This window comes from Sciurus carolinensis, chromosome 18 (assembly GCF_902686445.1).
Source record: "Sciurus carolinensis chromosome 18, mSciCar1.2, whole genome shotgun sequence".
NCBI lineage: Eukaryota > Metazoa > Chordata > Mammalia > Rodentia > Sciuridae > Sciurus > Sciurus carolinensis.
This window is the reverse complement of record NC_062230.1, coordinates 39,253,065-39,271,425: the sequence shown is the minus strand read 5'-3', so window position 1 is coordinate 39,271,425 and position 18,361 is coordinate 39,253,065. Positions and strand designations below refer to the sequence as shown.

At 49.5% G+C, this 18,361-nt stretch overlaps 1 protein-coding gene and 1 non-coding gene across 5 annotated transcripts; one reads left to right on the top strand and one right to left on the bottom strand.

The window, feature by feature from the left end:
• The first annotated feature begins 697 nt into the window (after positions 1-697).
• Positions 698-10,835, top strand: Flywch2 (FLYWCH family member 2). Of its 4 annotated transcripts, none has more exons than XM_047534336.1 (3): positions 698-1,395; positions 6,133-6,565; positions 9,179-10,835. In XM_047534336.1, exons 2-3 carry the CDS (start codon positions 6,244-6,246, stop codon positions 9,277-9,279), a joined length of 423 nt encoding a protein of 140 aa, XP_047390292.1. In that variant the 5' UTR covers positions 698-1,395; positions 6,133-6,243; the 3' UTR covers positions 9,280-10,835. The 4 variants fall into 4 exon arrangements, with proteins under 4 accessions (XP_047390292.1, XP_047390293.1, XP_047390295.1 ...); XM_047534337.1 differs by lacking the exon at positions 698-1,395 and adding an exon at positions 1,417-1,910; XM_047534339.1 differs by lacking the exon at positions 698-1,395 and adding an exon at positions 2,540-2,559.
• Trnai-uau (transfer RNA isoleucine (anticodon UAU)) lies at positions 4,302-4,386 on the bottom strand. Its single transcript has one exon. It is a non-coding gene; the product is annotated as a tRNA-Ile (tRNA).
• Positions 10,836-18,361: the final 7,526 nt, after the last annotated feature.

The window sequence follows — 18,361 nt, the reverse complement described above, 5'->3', positions numbered from 1 at the left end:
AATACACTGGAAGAGGTTTAATGTTTAGCCAATTTTCCCTCCCTCCTCCCGAGTCAAACCTCCCTACCTTTTTCTTGGGGAGCTGTCTTGTAGGAATATTATTTTCCAAAACCCTTCAACAGTGATTCCATGAAATGAAATAAATGTAATTATCCCCATTAACCAGATGAAGAAACTGAGGCACAGAGAGGGAAAGTGTGATCTCTTAAGTCACACGGCTAGCAAATGCCAGAGCTGGGATTCAAACCGCAGGCATCTGACCCCAAACTTGTGCATCTCTCTGGGGACGATCCGGCATCACGTTTAAAAATCCTTTAAAAATATTTGTCTCACCAGGCGCGGTGGCTCACGCCTGTTATCCCAGCTACTCTGGCACACAAAGGGCTGGGGATGCAGCTCAATGGTAAAGTGCCCCTGGGTACTTGAAAAAAAAAATTTTTTTCCCTCTACTGGGGAGGGGGGATTACCTCTATTGACCCCTTTTAGGAATTTCAAGAAATCTTTGACATCAGAGATTTATTTGCAAGGATATTTATAATATAATAAAATTAGATACAACTAGTAGTCTGTGTGTGACTAATAGAAAACGACGATTAATTCAGGAAAGCCGCTGAATGCCACCGCAGAATGCCCAGGAAATGACGCTACCCGGAGAAAGCAGGGGAGGAGGAGCTAATAAAAACCAAAAGGAGGGTGGAGCTGAGGGATCTGCACGGCCAGCGCCCGAAGGGAGCGGGGGCGCTGGGAGGAGAGAACCTTTCTGGAGGTCCACGTCTCTAAGCAGGGGGCGAGGTCTAGACCAATGGGCGAAGGCTGGACTAATGACGAGGGTTGGACCATCAGGCAAGGATTGGACCAATGGCGACGTGTCATCGTTGTCAAGATGCCGGGCTGGACGGTCCAGTGGCTTGAATGAACTGCAAGAGACCTTCCTTCCGCCCGTTCAGTAAATCGCCCGGGGCGAATAAGGCTTTTAAAGCAAGTGCTCTAGCTTCCTCCATAGAGAGCCGGGTCAAGTACCCGGGAGTTCCGAGGGTCTCAGTTAAACCCACCCGCCTGCACTGTGAAGCCCGCGCAGGGACCTGAAACCCGGCTGCTGCCGCGGAAGACCTCCGGCTCCCGGGAGGACTGGATCCCGCACCCGCCTGGTCCCATTCACGCGTGGTGGCCACGCCCCCGCACGCCGATTGGCCGGGCTGTGGGCTCGGGGTCGCGCGGGGAAGACCCGGAGGAGCGGAATCCACCAAGGAATGGGCCCCGCGACCTAGCTGCGCATGCTCGCTCCGTGACCCCAGCTTGAGGTGACGGCCGCAGCCGAGGCCGCAGACCCCCAGCACCCCGGCGGAGGAACCCGCCGCGGCTCTGTCGCCGGCGAAGGAGGGCACGCTGCCGTCGGTGAGGACGGGCCCAGAAGGCGGGGAGGGGAAGGATCCGCCCGGGGGATACCGCCCCGGAGCATCCCGCCCCACGGATGGACGCGCCCCGGCTCGGCTCTCCGGGGTCCCGGGGCTGCTGTGCTCGGGAAGCGGGTCCCCGGCTCTGCGCCCGGTCTGCGGCCGCCTCGTTGTCCGACACACGTGATTCGCCTCCTTTCTCCTGGTTCTCCTTCCCCCAACCCATCCGACCCCGGGTCTAAGCCTGGCGCCCCCAAATTGGGGAGCCACACATCGCCCGCCTTCCCCAGCGTTGTCCACCCAGCCCAGTGACTGCCCATCCTGCACCCACCTCTGTTCGGTCACTTCTTTGCGTCCGGGGGTCTGTACAGCGACGGCAGCGAGTTGGAAGCGTGTAGTCTAGCTGGGGAGAAGCTCCAGAGGTTTAGCCAGGAGGTGGTGGCGTTGGTGGGAGAGGAGCGGGAACTGGGGTCATTTGGGCCCAGCCTCGACGGCGTTTGACGGCACTCACATTGGGTAAGCAAGGGGGAGAATAAAATTCTGAGCCAAGGGAATTAGGGGAAGGAGTTGCCCTGGTTGAAATTCCCATTTTGGGGAAGCTCTGCCCTGCATACTATCAAGTACGGTTCTTGCCCTTTTGAGGGGAGTATCTGCTTTTTAAAACCAACAACAAAAAACAAACAAACAACAACAACAAAAAACAGGAATTGAATTTAGGGGCGCTAACCACTAAGCCTCATCCCCAGCCCTTTTTATGTTTTATTTTGAGACAGGGTCACACCAAGTTGCTTAGGGCCTTGCTAAACTGCTGAGGCTGGCTTTGAACTTACTAGCCTCCTGCCTCAGCCTCCGGAGTCGCTGGGATTACAGGCGAGCGCTGTAATCCAGCCATTTTCTTAAATCTCCTGTGTGAGGATAGCCTCTGCACACCTAAGTGTCGCAGCATCCCATCGCCGCCCAATCACAGCCCTCCACGGTTGCACCAGACAGTGATTGAGGAGCAGCTGTTGGTATTACCCAGAACTTTTGCAAACATCGACTTTACCCCTCTCCATCTAAACAACCCCTACTGCTAAATTCACCACTACTCTCATTACAGATGAAACCAGCCCAGAGAGGGGAAGGCATTTGTGCTTGAAGCTATTTCTCTCTCTTACATATGAAGGTAATTCTGTTGATCCACCTAAGACTACCAGGCAAAGTGCCAGGCTTCCAGAATCTCAATGATAAGGGATTGGATCTTGTATCATTTTCCTTAAGAAATTGCCATAAATTTAGTGGCTTAAAACAATACAACTTTATTACCTTACAGTTATAGAGACCAGAAGTCTAACACAGGTGTCACTGAGTTACAATTGAGGTGAGGGCAGGGCAGTGTCCCTTTTTGAGACTCTAGAGAGAATCCTTTCCTTGCCCCTTCCAGCTTCTAGAATCACCCTGCATTCCTTGGCTTGTGACTCCCTTTCTCATCTTGAAAGTCACATTTCATCTAGTGGACTCTGCTTTTATCATTACCTCTCTCTCACTCTTCCATCTTTTTTTTTTTTTGTGGGGAGGGTACTGGAGATTGAACCCAGGGGTACTTAACCACTGAACCACATCCCCAGCCATTTTTATCTTGAGACAGTGTCTCACTAAGTTGCTCAAGGGCCTGAGCCCTTGACTGGCTTTGAACTCGTGATCCTCCTGCCTCAGCCTCAGAGCTGCTAGATTACAGGCATGCACCACCACATCTGGCTCCCTCTCCCACTTTTAAGGACTCCAGCGATTATATTAGGCCCACAGAATAATCTCTTGCTGAGCAACTTTAACTCCCCTTTGCAAATAAGGTGATATATTCACAGGTTCTAGAGATTAGGACCAGGACACAGACCTCAGGGTGTGTGACTCCTGCCAGCTCCTAACAGTGCAACCTTGGTTTGGGTCTACACGGAGCCATCTTTATGCTTCTGGGTCTCCTTTGCTCATTACATCGTGATCTGCATCATGAGAGCTGGTTAGTGTAAGGGGGTGACTGGAGTTTCATAGCAATGTCAAACCATCAGATTGCAGAATTAGGAGGTCATAAAATGAGTAAGGCAACTGCTAAGCCTTTTGATCCTTTTAATTTGCTTCTGCCTTTGTTGTTGTTGTTGTTGTTGTTGTTGGTACCAGTATTAGAACCCAGGGACACTTAACCACTGAGCCACATCCCAGCCATTTTTATTTTTTCTTTTGAGACAGGATCTCGTTAAGTTGCTGAGACTGACTTTGAACTTGGAATCCCCCTGCCTCATCCTCCCCAGCCACTGAGATTACAGGCATATGCCAGCTTGCCTGGCAAGAGTTCCAGTCTCTTCTCATCCTTGCCAACACTTATCTACCTTTTCTTTTATTGTGTTCATTGTGGTAGATGTGAACTGTATTTCAGTATGGGTTTTATTTGCATTTTCTGATGCCTGATAATGAGCATCTTATGTATAGGTCATTTGTATATCTTCTTTGGAGAAAGGCCCATTTGGAGCTTTTGCCCATTTTATAATTGGATCTTTTTTATTATTGTTGACTTGTAGTGTTTTTTATAAATTCTAACTGCAAGCCCCTCATCAAGTATATAACCTGCAAATTTTTTTCTTCCATTTTGAGTTATATTTTAATTTTATCAATGATTAAAACATGAAACTTAATTTTTAAAAATTAAATTGCCAGGTGTGGTGATGCATGCCTGTAATCCCAGCAGCTCGGGAGGCTGAGGCAGGAAGATTGCAAATTCAAAGCCAGCCTCAGCAACTTAGCAAGGCCCTAAGTAACTTAGTGAGACCCTGTCTCAAAACAAAATATAAAAAAGGGCTGGGAATGTGACTCAGTGATTAAATACCCCTGAGTTCAACCCCTGGTATATAAAAAAGAATTATCTTTTTTTTTTTTTTTTCGGGTGCTGGGGATCGAACCCAGGGCCTTGTGCTTATAAGGCAAGCACTCTACCGACTGAGCTATCTCCCCAGCCCCAAGAATTATCTTTGCTGTGCTAGGATGGAACCCGGGGCATAGGCATGCCGGGCAAGCACTTTACCACTGAACTACTTTCCCAGCCCACAAATACTATTAAACTATATACTTTATTCAGATTTCATAAATTTTCACTAATGTCCTTCACTGTTCCAGGATCTGATCTGGGATCCCACATTGCATTTAGTCTGCACTTCTCCTTAGTCTCCCTTCATCTGTAACAAGTCAGTTTTTCCTTGATTTTGATGACCCTGACAGTTTTGAGGAGTACCAGCTGGGCATCTTATAGAATATCGCTCAAGGTGGGACTGTCTGGGATTTTCTCATGATCAGCCAAGTGTGATGCTTTTGAGGGAAGGATCCCACAGACGTAGGGTGCCCATTTCCTCACATTGCATCACCTGACATCCACATGTCTCATGATCAGTGTTGTCCTTGACCACCTGGCTGATGTGGTGTCTACCAGGTGTCTCCATTTTTACTATTCTTGATCTTTGCAAATGAGTCACTAAGGCTAGTGACAGTCAAGGAAGGAGACAAGGGCCACCTCCTGGAAGGGGAAGTATCAGCCCGTACTGTTTGGAATTCTTTTTCTGTTTTTTGAGATGGGATCTCCCTCTGTTGCTGAGGCTGTCCTTGAACTTGCAATCTTCCTGCTTTAGTCTCCAGACCACTACTTCTGGGATTGCAGGTGTGGGCCACCGCGCCTGGCTTTAAGTTATAATTCTGGCCACTTGCATCTGCTCTGCAGAGCAGTTTTCTTTGTCCCTTACTTTAAGCATTGACTACTCAGGGTCAGAGGAATGTACATTGGCTCTGGACCTGCTGGGCCTGATCCTGGCTCTCGCCAACTGTGCACTCCTGGGCCACTCGCTTAATTACCTGAGGCCACCATCCTCCTGGGACAGAACAGGGTGACACTTGGGAGGGAGGTCATTGGTTGCAGCAGTGGAGGTCAGGGCTGATGATATAACATCTCGCTCCTGACTCAGGTCACTTTTGTGCCAGGAGTGTGTGGGTGGGCCAGAGGAGTGGAGTGGAGTGTCTCTTGTCTCTCACCAAGGAGGTCTCTGTCAATTTTCAGGTCTGCTGTGTCTATACATTTAAAACCAGTAATGTACTTAGTTTTATTATTTTCTTATTCTAGTAATTTATATTAATTTTTTAAGCATGAGCTGTACCACTGAACTACATCCCAGCCAAATATTAATCTTCCTTTCTTTTCTTTTTCTTTTTGGTACAGGGGATTAAACCCAGGAGCACTTAACCACTGAGCCACATCCCCAGCTCTTTTTATATTTTAATTAGAGACAGGGTCTTGCTAAGTTGCTTAGGGCCTGGCTAAGTTGCTGAGGCTGACTTTGAACTTGTGATCCTCCTATCTCAGCCTCCTGAGCTGCTAGGACTACAGGCCTATACCACCACACCTGGCCTTATCTTTATTTTCATGTATTTTCTTGTTGCATAGGTATGGAGACCCTTTTCTCTGAGTAATGGACTAATGAAAAAGTTAGCTTGTGAGTAAATGTTCTCCTTTTAAATGTTAAATATGTTCCCATTGTATATTAGTTTATGCCAAAAAAAAAAAAAAAGTGAGCTTATGGACATTACAACTTGAGAAAATAATGGATTAGTGAAAAATGAAATTGCTGGTTCCCAGTACTGTCCCCAGCTGCATCCCAGGTTGATTTTCTAGAGCCCCAAGCCCAAAGGCTTCCTCCGCTGACTGGACTTTTGCCTCCTCCTTTAGGACAGAGTCCCTGGACTCCCAGGCTCCTGGACAGGGAAGAGGAAGAAGAAAAGAAACCCATTAGCCAAACGCTGAACGTGGGTGACCGGAGGGCTGGACATTGGTTCCAGGATGTCCCTGCCTAAGTCCAGTGATCAGGAAGGCAAGGGTGTGAAGGCCGACCAGGAGCCGTCCCCGGAGGCGGGCACGGATGTCATTCCGGCAGCCCCCAGGAAGCCCAGGAAGTTCTCCAAACTGGTCCTGTTGACAGCCTCCAAAGACAGCGCCAAAGTGGCTGGGGCCAAGCGCAAAGGAGTACACTGCATCATGTCCCTGGGGGTACCGGGCCCTGCCACCCTGGCCAAGGCCCTCCTTAAGACCCATCCAGAGGCTCAGCGGGCCATTGAGGCAGCCCCTCAGGAGCCTGAGCAAAAACGCAGCAAGCCGGACTCCGGTGAGGCTCTGGGAGCCAGGGATGGCCCCTCCCAGAGACAGCCCAGTCCCTCTCCTGGTCGCCCCCACACAGCTGGCTCCTTCTCTAATAGTCCCTGCTGCTCCCTCTGCCCTCCTGGCCTCCCTTCCCCTGCTTCCTCCAAAGAGGGTATGGGTGCAGGCCCTGTGTCCTCGAGGGCCCTGGAACTCTGCCTGGCCCCAGTGCTATGCGGTAGCCTTGCCCCTCTGAGGTCTGCACCCTGCTCTACCACAGGAGTATCGGAGCTGGAGGTGGGCCTGACACTATGTGCTGCTAGGGGGAAGGGGCTGCTACTTGTTCTTAAGACCTCGATTGCAGAGCATCTCTAGAGGCCTAGGCTTCCTGGTCCACCCTCCATATGTTCTAGAAAGTTCCTTTGTTGTTTCAGTCAACTGCTTCATCTTTATTTCCTGAGCAGCAGCTGAGTATCCACTGGGTGCTGGGTCTCAGGGAGACCAGCAGACCAGGCCAGGTGGTCCTGTGCCAGCTTCTCCAGCCTGCTCTCCCCTCTCTGCCTCTTCTGCCCCAGCCTCCCCTTCCCTGGAGCCTCTAGGAAGGACAGCTCAGGGCTTCCAGGGCCCTGAGGCTGAGGAGGGGCCTTCGTGGCTGCAGGCTGGCTAAAGGGGAGCAGGGCTGACTGGGCAAGTCCACAGCCCTCTTGTTTTGGAGTGATAGGGTGAATGAGAGGGGCAACTCTGACCCATCCACACCCCCACCCACCCACGGGCTCTGCCCCATGTGGATTTTGGACAGAAGTAGCAGGCAGGGATATGTCCAGGTGGGGAGTGGAGTAGAGGGCAGGTAGAGGCTCAGGCTGCCTCTTTCTCTGCACCCAGTTCACACTTGTCACAATGCAGGTTCCCAGCATCCACAAGTGCCTCAGGACTCTGTTGGAGCAGCAAGGTTGGGGTCAAAAGCTCAGGCAACAGGAAATGGGCTAGGGACAGGAGGTACTGGTGGGTGTCCCCTGAAGGGCAACCGGCGAAGCCTGGGGTGCTCAGAGCATAGGCAGCTAGGGGCAGAGGAAGGGGCTTTGAGGTAGGCTAGCAGCCACAAGATGCACTTTCAGAAATCAGGGTGCTGGGACAAGACAAGTTTTGGGCCAGGAGTACGTACCTGTCAACCCACTTGTCTCCCGATGTCCCTGGGGCTGGAGAAGGGCCCCAGGTTAGCAATACATGTGGGATGCCAAGGGCCACCAGGCAAGGCCTCCCAGGAACTGGGGGCAGATCGACTGGTTAGGATGATTGGAGAGTACCTATGTCCTGGCGCGTGCCAGTGCTTGGCTGTGGCCTTCTCTGTGCATAATCTGTGTGTGAGTCACTGTCTGCGTGAACATCTGTGTTTGTCTGTTTCTGTCTTCTTTATGTCTGCCTAGAGGGTGAGTCAGTGTGGGTCCGTTTTCCTGTGTTAGTCTGTAAGAACTCCAGGCAGATCCCCCAGCCCCCACCATGATTGGTACAAACGTGAGAACGCAAAGCCATCTTCTGAGTGTAAATTCTGGGGAGTGCCCCTGGGGGAGTGCCCAGTGGTGCATTTTTTCCAGTTAGAAGTGGGGTCTGCCATGCCCTGAGAAGACGAGGACAATAAAAGCCAGAGTCCTGGGCCTTGGTTTGCTGCCTCTGAACAGGTGGCCCCCTTAGGTTCAGCCAGAGGACTCACCTGGCAGCCAGACATAAGGAAAGGGGGGCCTTGAGTGTTCATCAGCTGCCTGAGCAGTTCAGGGGACTCTGCCTCATTGATGGATATTTATGGGAAGTGGCCTGAGGTCAGGGACACCTGAGATAGGGGTGTCCCCAACCACAGCCCTGAAGCCTCCGTCCCCTGCCAGGGATCCCCGCACGGAGGCAGTGCTGGGGTGACAGGAGTCCTGGGCCCCCGAGCTTCCCGCTCCTCTGCAGCATGCCAGCTCCATCAGCCAGGCCTGCTCTGAGTGCTTCCACGTTTCCACCATGCTCACACCAGTCTTGGTGGAGGCAGAGCTCAGAGGGGCTAAGTCACCCCCTGAGACCACCAGCTTGTCACTGGTGCCAGGCTCCTGTGGAATCTGTTCTTCCCACTGAGCTGTGCAGGATGGAGTCATCCTAAGGGTTCGTCCAACCCACTTGAGACTGCTGCTCATGGTTCTCTTCTGTTGTCCAGGCTCTAGGGCCCTCTGCTTTGTGGGAATTGGAGTCAAGTCTCAGCTCTTCCGATGAAGGGCCACTCAGTGGCAGGGCTCCTTTAGGCAGCACTTGTGGAGAATGACCCCTGGCTCCTGCCACCCTTCCTTCCCTGCAGACTCCCCATTTCTGCCAGCCCAGCCCAGGCAGTGGGGATGGCAGTGGCTCTCTCCCACTCAGCCCCAAATTTCTTGGAAATGACTTTAACAGTTTTTGTGTCCCTGGCCCAGTGACTTTTGGGAGCAGTGACCCTGAAGTGGCAATTACTTCCCTAAGTCAGCCACAAGAGGCTTCTGGCCCAGCAGCCACCGAGGCCAGGAGTGAAGGGCAGTGGGGCTCCTGCATGGATAGACCCCCGGACGCCCAGGGCCAGCCCTTCCCATCCTGTCCCTTGCCCTTTGGCACCACCCTGATCACCCCGCCTCTCTTCCAGACTTTGGCGGCAAGGAAGACAGCGGATTTGCAGCCACGGATCCCGCTGGGCGCGGGGAGCCCACTGCCGCCTGCCCTGCTACACCCAGTGCGTCTGCGTAACCTTGGCAACGGCAGCTGCTGCGTCTTCACTGCCAAGCAACTGGGTGGTTCTGCTAGTCCACAGGACTTCCCAGGCGGGGTCGTTGGCGGATTTTCACTTTCAACATTGTATAATTTAAACAGATGTTTACATCAAGCCTAAGTTACTTTTGTAAGCAGGAAACAAAAAATCAAAAGGAGAATTTTAAAAGCTTTATGCTATTTCCCATCATGAACAGGTTTTAAACATCCCAAGATTTGAGACTTTGGGAACCTGACTCCAACTCTGCCACCCTGGGGCCCTCTCTCCCCCATCAGCCCTCACCTGGCCCTGCCCCAGAACTGCCTGGCCTGGGTCATCAGACTAGTGGGCTCTTCACTGGGGTTTCCAACCCCCAGGCCTCACCCCATGGGCCTCCTCAAGCTGGAAAACCAGCTACTGACCATAACCAGGTGAAGCCCCCGAGGTTTCCCCTTCCTGCTGCCCTTGGTCTGAAAGGGGATGGCGGGAGCTCTGCCCTGTGCCTGATATCACCAGACCCTGGGTGCTGCCTGACCTTCCCCGGGGGAACCTGACTCCCTCCTGCTGGGTCCACCCAGGATGCCCCTTAGTCACTGCCCTCCCTGGTCCAAGCTCCTCTTCCTCAGGAAGCCTCCTAGACATGGCTCCCAGGCACTGAGCCCACCCTACTGAGGGCGGCGGCTCCAGTCCTATGCTGTGGAAGGGGTGAGCCTGCAGCTCCTGGGGTCTGGAAAGGATCCTGACAAAAGTGCCAAGTGGCCTCCTACATTCTTTTCAGGTGATTTGGGGGCTGCAGGAGATTCCCTGGAACCTGAGCCCCTGCCCAAGCTCATGGGGGCTGCCCTGCTGGAGGGGAGATGAAGGGAACTCAGTTACCCTCCTCAAGGTTAGAGGTTCCCAGAGAACCCCAGGGGGCAAAGCTTTAGCCTCCAGACCTTTCACCTCGTGGTCCTTAGTTGAAAATTGCCTCTGGGCACAAGGAATCTTTTTTTAAATGCTGGATGTAGAGACCTTGTGTTCTTAAACATTTATTCAAAATTAATTAAATTTATCCAAAATTGCTAGGTGCAGTGGTAAAGGCCTGTAATCCCAGGGACTTGGTAGGCAGGAGGATCACAAGTTCAAGGCCAGCCTCGGCCAATTTAGCAAGACCCTGTCTTAAAATAAAAAATAAAATCGAAAGGACTGGGGATGAGCTGGGCCTGGTGGTGCACTTCTGTAATCCTAGGGGTTTAGGAGGTGAAGGCCAGAGGATCACAAATTCAAGGCCAGACTCAGCAACTTAGCAAGACCTGTCTCAAAAACACTGGAGATGTACTCAGTGGTTAAGCAGCAGCCCTGGGTTCAATCCTCAGCAACCCCCGCCAAAAAAAGAATTTAACTGCATCAATTGACTCCACAGGAAACAAATTACCTGGTAATTCTTACCCCAACTCCCCATTTTGCTATATTATTTTTATAACATTGTAACATTTCTATTCTGTTCTGCACCTGTAATTGGAAATTTCTTTTGTCTTCATTCTTTGTTCAAATAGAGTCCACTATGCTCTCTCCATTCCTGGGTGCTCTTTGTTGTCTGGTTTTGTCAGATGATAAGAATGCCTTTGGGGCTGGGGCCGTGGCGTCAGAGCACTTGCCTAGCCTGTGCCAGGCCCTGGGTTTAATCCCCAGTACTCTGCCGCCCCCCCCCCCCCAAAAAAAAAATGCCTGCAGAAGGGCTGGGGGGAGGTAATCTGGAGAAGCGGGGGTGTAGAGAAGGGGCAGGCAGCTGGCCTCATGCTCCTCTCATGGCCACCCCTCACAGTCCAGGTCAGTCTGGGAGGGTGGATTCCTCACCCTGCCCACAGGACAGTGATCACACAGACGTCCCCTCCTCTGGACTTTGGTGTGACACCATTGAGTACTCCTGCATCTGCCGGGGAGGCCACAGGGCAGTCTTAGGGGTGGTGTGGAGCACCAGATCTGAGAGTCACTTTTGATGGCCCTGTGAGATGCCACCAGGGGCAGCAAGGGCACACATGGGGCAGAGTGGGGAGGTGGGACTTGTGATCCTGGGGAGTGACCAGTACTGGGGAGCTGAGAGGAACCAGAAACTTGTATACTGGGTCTGGCAAAGTCAAAATTTTGTTTGCTTATATTTTAACTTTTAAGAAGTGACCACGTGGAAGCTGCAAGATGAGTGCAGTGAACACCTGGCCCTCACCTGGACTCACCCCCCCCTGCCCTCTGCTTTCCCCCAACCATCTAAATGCAGACTGCAAACAATGACTCCAGTGTCGATCATGATCACAATCCATAGTGCATTTAAAAGAATCTCATTGACTCAGTGACATCATCCACATAATCCAGCAGCCAGCTTCTACTCGAATGCCCCAGACAGAGCTAAACTACCCCCACCCACCCCAGGCAGGCCCAGGTCAGGTCCCTACCTCACCTTTTGCTGCCCACCACTGAGCTGCATCCCAGTCCTATTTATTTGTTTGTTTGGGGGTACTTTACCACCGAGCTACATCCCCAGCCCTTTTTATGTTTTATTTTGAGACAGAGTCCCACTAAGTTGCTTAAGGTCTTGCTAAATTGCTGAGGCTAGCTTTGAACTTGCGATCCTCCTGCCTCAGGCTCCCGAGTTGCTGGGATTACAAGTGTGCGTGACCGCGACCGGCTCTGCATTATTCAGCACTGACCTGCAGATGTCTCGCTACCGGGAGAGACAGACCCATACTCTTCGATGCCCACCAAAATAAACTCCAACACAAGTTGCAGCCCTTCTTCCTGCTCTATCTCTGCACAGCACAAACCAGTTTCTAAAACTCCGCGCCTCGTGGTTTACATGTCTATTGCATCTTGGTGCTCTGGGCCCCTCACCCCCGCGCCCGGTAACTTAAGCTCAACACCACCAGGGAAGGGATTTTTGTAGATTTTGGTCCCTGAAGTTCCCAGTGTGGAGAACAGGCAGAGAGGGAGCCGGCGCGGGGCAGAAGTGCCAGGGGGTAGCGAGCTTGCTGGATCCTTGGGGTACAGGCTCCGGGTCGCGGACGTGTGGATTGGAGCAGACGCAGAGGGTGGCGCGGGGCGGCACGGGAGGAGGTGGGGTGCAGGCGGACGAGCCCGAAAACGCAGAGGATGTGAAAGGTGGCCGGAAGGAAAGGATCCCACGGAGGACGCAGGATGCGGGAAGACTTGGGAAGCGCGGCAGCCTTCCTGTCCTGGGACCTGGGCCTCAGCGCTCCGGGAACCCCGGGTCACAGCGTTAGAGCCGAGGAGGGGCGGAGAGCAGCGCCAAGGGGCCTGGAGTTCCGAGTCGCCCTGCACTCCGAGGACGCGCAGCTAGAGGCAGGAGGCATCCGGGCAAGGAGTGGGGACTTGATGTGGGGCCACCATGTGCCTCAGGAAAGCAACTCCGGGAGCCATCGCGGTACCCAAGGGCACCCGGCTGCACGAGGTTGCTGGAGGACAACGGTACACGGCGGAGGCAGACTGGACGATGTACGAGGGCTGAACAGGAGGGCGAGGGAGGGACCAATGAGCCAAGGATGGACCAAGGAGCAGGGCTGTACCAAAGAGTAAGGGTTGGACCAAAGAACCAAGGCTGGACCAATGAACCAGGACTGGACCAATGGGGGCGGGGCTGGACCTAAGGCGAGGGCTGCACCAGTGGGGAAAAGATCTACCGAGAATGTTTCCCAAATACTAGGAAGGAAGCCGCCTTAGCAGCAATATTTCTAATAGCGAAATTCTGAAGGAAGTGTCAGATAGGAAAATAAATAAATTAGGTAGCCAATCATATAAAAAATAAGTTAAACTATGGGAGAAAGTTTACAATAGAGAATTTTATGGGTATAAAAAAGCAGGGACACATAAAAATAATTGTTATCATCTCAGTGATACAAAATTAGATTCGTTCTCAAAAAGGGTTAATCAGAAGGAGGAAATCTGGAAACTCAAGGTACCCAAAATAGGCAAAAACAATCTAGAAATGAACAAGGGCTGTGGTGGAGCTCAGTGGGAGAGCGCTTGCTTGGTATGTGTGAAGTCCTGGGCTGGGTCCCAGCACCCAAAAGCAAAACAAAATTTAAAAAGAATGACAGAGTTGTAGGACTTGCACTCCCCAGGATATTTATTTATTAATCAGTATTGGGTGAAGCCAAAATTATAGGTGATCCAGTCGCATCGAGGAAATGGAGGCCATCTGAGTCTGGGAAGCTAGAGACCACCCCTGGGAGAATGGACTGTCAATGTCTCCAGAACCCTTTGATCACCAAAGTTACCTGTGCCCCCAAAAGGCTGCGGGGGGGGGGGGGAATTGCTCATTAACGCCCCTGGGCCCCACCTGCCTGGATCACTCCTTTTGGCCCTTCCCCCTGCCCACTGCTTCTCACCTTTTTGCCATCTCACTGGCACCTCCTGGGCCTAGTCCTTTGGCAGGGAGGAGAGAGATAAGGGGGGAGAGAGCAAGAGATCAAAGGAAACTTTAGTCTATAAGAGGGGCAGGTGCTCTCACTTCTTGGGAAACCAGAATACTAGCCACAGCCCCCTTCTCCCTCCCAGGGGAAGTCTGTGTTACTATCTTTAAATAAAACCTGCTTTATATGCTTGCCTCCGTGTGCTTCTCTGGTGTTATACTTCAACATCTGAGGAAGCAGAACTCCTCACCCATAACCGTGGGTATCATGGGGATTGAACCCAGGGGCACTTTATCACCCAGCTATATCCTGAGCCTTTTGTACCTTTTTTTTTTTTTTTTTTTTTTTTTTTTTTTTGCGGTGCTGGGGATTGAACCCAGGGCCTTGTGCTTGCAAGGCAAGCACTGTACCAACTGAGTTATAACCCCAACCCTGTGCTTTTTATTCTGTGTCAGGGTCTCCCTAAGTTGTTGAGGCTGGCCTCCAACTTGCAATACTCCTGCCTCAACCTCCTAAATTGCTGGGATTACAGACCTACACCCGTGAGGCAATGCTGGGACACTTAAATGGGGGAAAGAATTGATTTTCAACAAATAGTACTGGGACAGCTGGAATACCCACGAAAAAAGAATGAAGTTGAAGACCTCCTTTCACATCACATACAAAACAAACAAAACAAAACCCTCGAATAGGTCAAAGACCCCAGTAAGTAAAACCTAAATTATAAAACTCTTAGAAGGTCTGGGGTTGTGGCTCAGTGGTAGAGCACTGGCCTAGCATGTGTGAGGCACTGGGTTCAATACTCAGTACCACATAAAAATAAAAAAAAATAAAAAAATAAAGGTATTATGTTCATCTAAAACTAAAGAAAAATATTTTTACTTGCCTCATATGCCTGAGGCCCTGAGTTCAATCCCTAGTACCACCAAAAAATATATATATTTTTAAAAATAAATAAAGCTTAGAAGAAAACACATGGGTAGGGGTGGAGGAGATAGCTCAGTTGGTGAGTGCTTGCCTTGCAAGCACAAAGCCCTGGGTTCAATCCTCGGCACCAAAAGAAGAAAGAAAACACATGAGTAAATTTTTGTGAATTTGCAGTAGGCAGGGACTTCTTAGGCAATGATTTCTTAGTTATGACATCAAAAGTACATGTAACAAGAGAAAAAAACAAACAAACTGAACATCATCCAACTTAAGAACTTTTGCTGGACATGGTGGTGCACGCCTGTAATCCTAGTGACTTGGGCGGCTTAGGCAGGAGGTTAGCAAGTTCAAAGCCAAACCCAGCAATTTAGCAAGGCCGTAAGCAATTAGTGAACCCTGTCTTAAAATAAAACATAAAAAGGGCTGTGGATGTGGCATAGTGGTTAAGCACCCCTGGATTCCACTCCTAGCACAAACAAAACAAAACAAAACAAAACCCCAAAACAAACAAACAAAAACTTTTACGATCCAAAAGACACCATCCAACTGGAGAAATAAAGTGAAGAGATAACCCACAACATGGGGTTGGGGGTGCAAATCACACATTTGACCAGGGACATATATCTAGAATATATAAAGAATTCTCACACACAATAATAACAACCCAATTAGAATATGGGTCAAGGTTCTGAACAGACGTTTCTCCAAAGAAGATATACAAATGGCAAATCAGCACATAAGAAGCTAATGTCATTAGCCATCAGGACAATGCAATGAAAACCGAGAGATCCCGCTTCACATCCACATATCCCCTGGCATGGCAATCAACATAATAATAGGCAGGTAATGTCTAATGTAGATGACGAGGTGAAACAGGGACTGTTATGCCATGCTAATGGGCAGGTAAGATGGTGCGGATCCTGTAGAAAAGTCTAGCAGCTCCCTGAACATAAGGTTACCCTATGAACCAGCAGTTCCACCCCTAGATAGGTCCCCAATGTTCACACAGAAAATTATACATAACAGTCGTAGTAGTATTATTCATACGAACCAGAAAGTGGAAATAACCCAAACATCCACCAACAGATGAATGGATAAGCAAATTGTGGTATATCCATACATAAAAATATTATTTGGCCACAAGAACTAATGACGTAGCCCAGTTCATTGGCACATACCTGCCATTCCAGATACTTAGGAGGCTGAGGTAGGAGGATCATAAGTTCAACACCAGCTTCAGCAACTTAGTAAAGCCCTGTAGAAGTTTCATGAGACCCTGTATCAAAATGAAAAATAAAAAGAGGCCAGGTAAAGCACTCCGGGGTTCAATCCCCAGTACCAAAAAAAAGCGGGGAGACAGGGGATGTAGCTCAGCGGTACTGTGACTCTGGATTCAATTCTCCAATGCTGAAAAAAAGAATTAATGAAGTATTGGTAATGCTACAATATGGATGAGCTTTGAAAGTATTATGCTAAGTGAAAGTCAGTGACAAAAACCACATATTGCATGACACCATATATGTGAAATGTCCAGAATAGACCAATCTACAGAGAAAGAAAGTAAATTAATGGTTGTTTAGGGTTGGAAGGATGAGAAAATTGGGGTGTGCATTAGTTTGTTTTCTATTGCTCTAACAAAATTCTGGAGATAGATAATTTGTAAAGAAAAGAAGCTTATTTAACTCACAGTTCTGGGGCTCCAAGAGCATGGCTCTGGTGAGGGCATCATAGTATATGGCACTGTGGGTAAGGCTCTTTTCTTTTTTTCTTTTTCTGTCTTTTTTTTTTTTTTTCTTTTTTCACATAAACCCAATCTCAGGGAAACTAATTCATTCCTCACGAGCTTCCCTCCTTGAGGCTAGCATTAACCCATTCCTAGGGCATCACTCCCAATGATCTAAATATCTTGCACTAAACCTCACCCTCTGAGGATTCCACCACTTCATAATACTGCCACATTGGGTGATCAATCTTCCAACACATGAACTCCTGGGGACAAACCGCATCCAAGCCACACCAGGGAGTGATGGCTAAAGGTTCCTTCTTTGGAATGATGAAAAACTTCTGAAACTGTGATGAAGTTTGCACAACTATACGATTGCCCTAAAATTTATTGATTGTAGTTTAAATGGGTGAATTGTGTGGTATGTGAATTCATGAAGCTGTTACCCAAAATTTCAACAATAATAAACCTTTTATGTGACTACATAACATTTTTATAAAAATTACAATATTTTTCCAACCAAAAAAATTGATGAATGGCATTGTTTTATGTTTTTGCAAATCTCTTTAATGTCAGTTTACGAGAAAACTACAGGTTCTCATATCTGTTTCTACATTTAGCCTGTTACAACATCATGTAGTCTTTAGAATATTCCACTGTTCACTCATGAGTAAATGAAAATTTAGAAGACAAATAGTATCTTGAAAGTATTATGAACGTAATTTGGACTTGGCATGCTCCCTGAGTCTTAGGGACTTCTGGAATCCCCATTCCTCTACTTTATGTAAAATTAGTATTTCCCCATTGTCATTGATGAGTATATTTTGGGAGATTCTTTGCATTATGTACATACTTGTTCATATTAAAATTTCACTCTCCAGTCTTGGCAACCATTGATAATTTTTGCCAGAATCAGTTTTTACTATAACGAACGTCAAATAGTGGTTTTCTGCATTACTTTTTTTTTTGGTGGTGTGGAGTACTGGGATCAAACCAACTGTCACTAGACACATTCCCAGCCCTTTTTGTATTTTGAGACAGGGTCTCTCTAAATTGCTGAGACTGGTCCTGAACTTATGATCCTCCTCTCTCTGCCTCCTAGGTTGCTGGGATTACGGGTGTGAGCCAATGAGCCCTGCTCTGCGTTATTCTTCCTTCATTTTTATTTTTTAATTTTTTTTCTAAATATCTTTAGAAACTTTCCTTTTGTAGTTGTAGATGGACACCATACCCTTATTTTATTTCTTTATTTCATGTGGTGCTGAGGATCGAACCCAGTGCCTCACACAAGCTAGGCAAGCGCTCTGCCACTGAGCCACAGCTCCAGGCCCTTCCTTCATTTTTAAATTGGCTCTCTGCCATAAGAAAAAAATTTTTCTTCTCTCCCATTTATTCACCTAAAATAGCAACCCGTGGATTATTTTATTTAAGGTTATAATCTGTTATCAACATTATTTATTTTTTATTTTGGGGTCTCGCTAAATTGCCCAGGCTGGCCTCGATCTTGCACTTCTGCCTCAGTCTTCAGAGTTGCTGGTATTACAGGTTTGAGCCACTGAGTTTGGCTGATTATTTATTTTGAAAACCAAATTGTCCTGGATTTGGGGTGAGGTCCTTATAAGGCTTAAATGAGGGGCACAGAAATTTCTTTCCAATGGCTCAGGAAAGTGACCCGCCTAGGAATGCATTTACACAGACGCTCCCACTTTAGTCAGCGCAAAGTCAAATGCGGGGTAGTCCAGAGCTGTCGATCAAACCCACATGCCCCGCCCCTTTGCGTGGAGAGAGCCCTGCCCCTGGCGACGATCTCCCAATCCCAGGATGGTCACGCCTCTTTCGTGACGAAGGGCCACGCCTCCACACCCCGATTGGCCCCGCCATCAGCTCAGGGACGCGCAGGGAAGACCCGGAGAAGTGGAATTTGCACACGGAATGACTCCGTGGCTTTACTGCGCATGCTCGCTAGGAGCCCGCTTGGGCTTTAGGAGAGGCCAGCTTCCCCGCGGGGTCGCGCGCGCGGGCACGGGG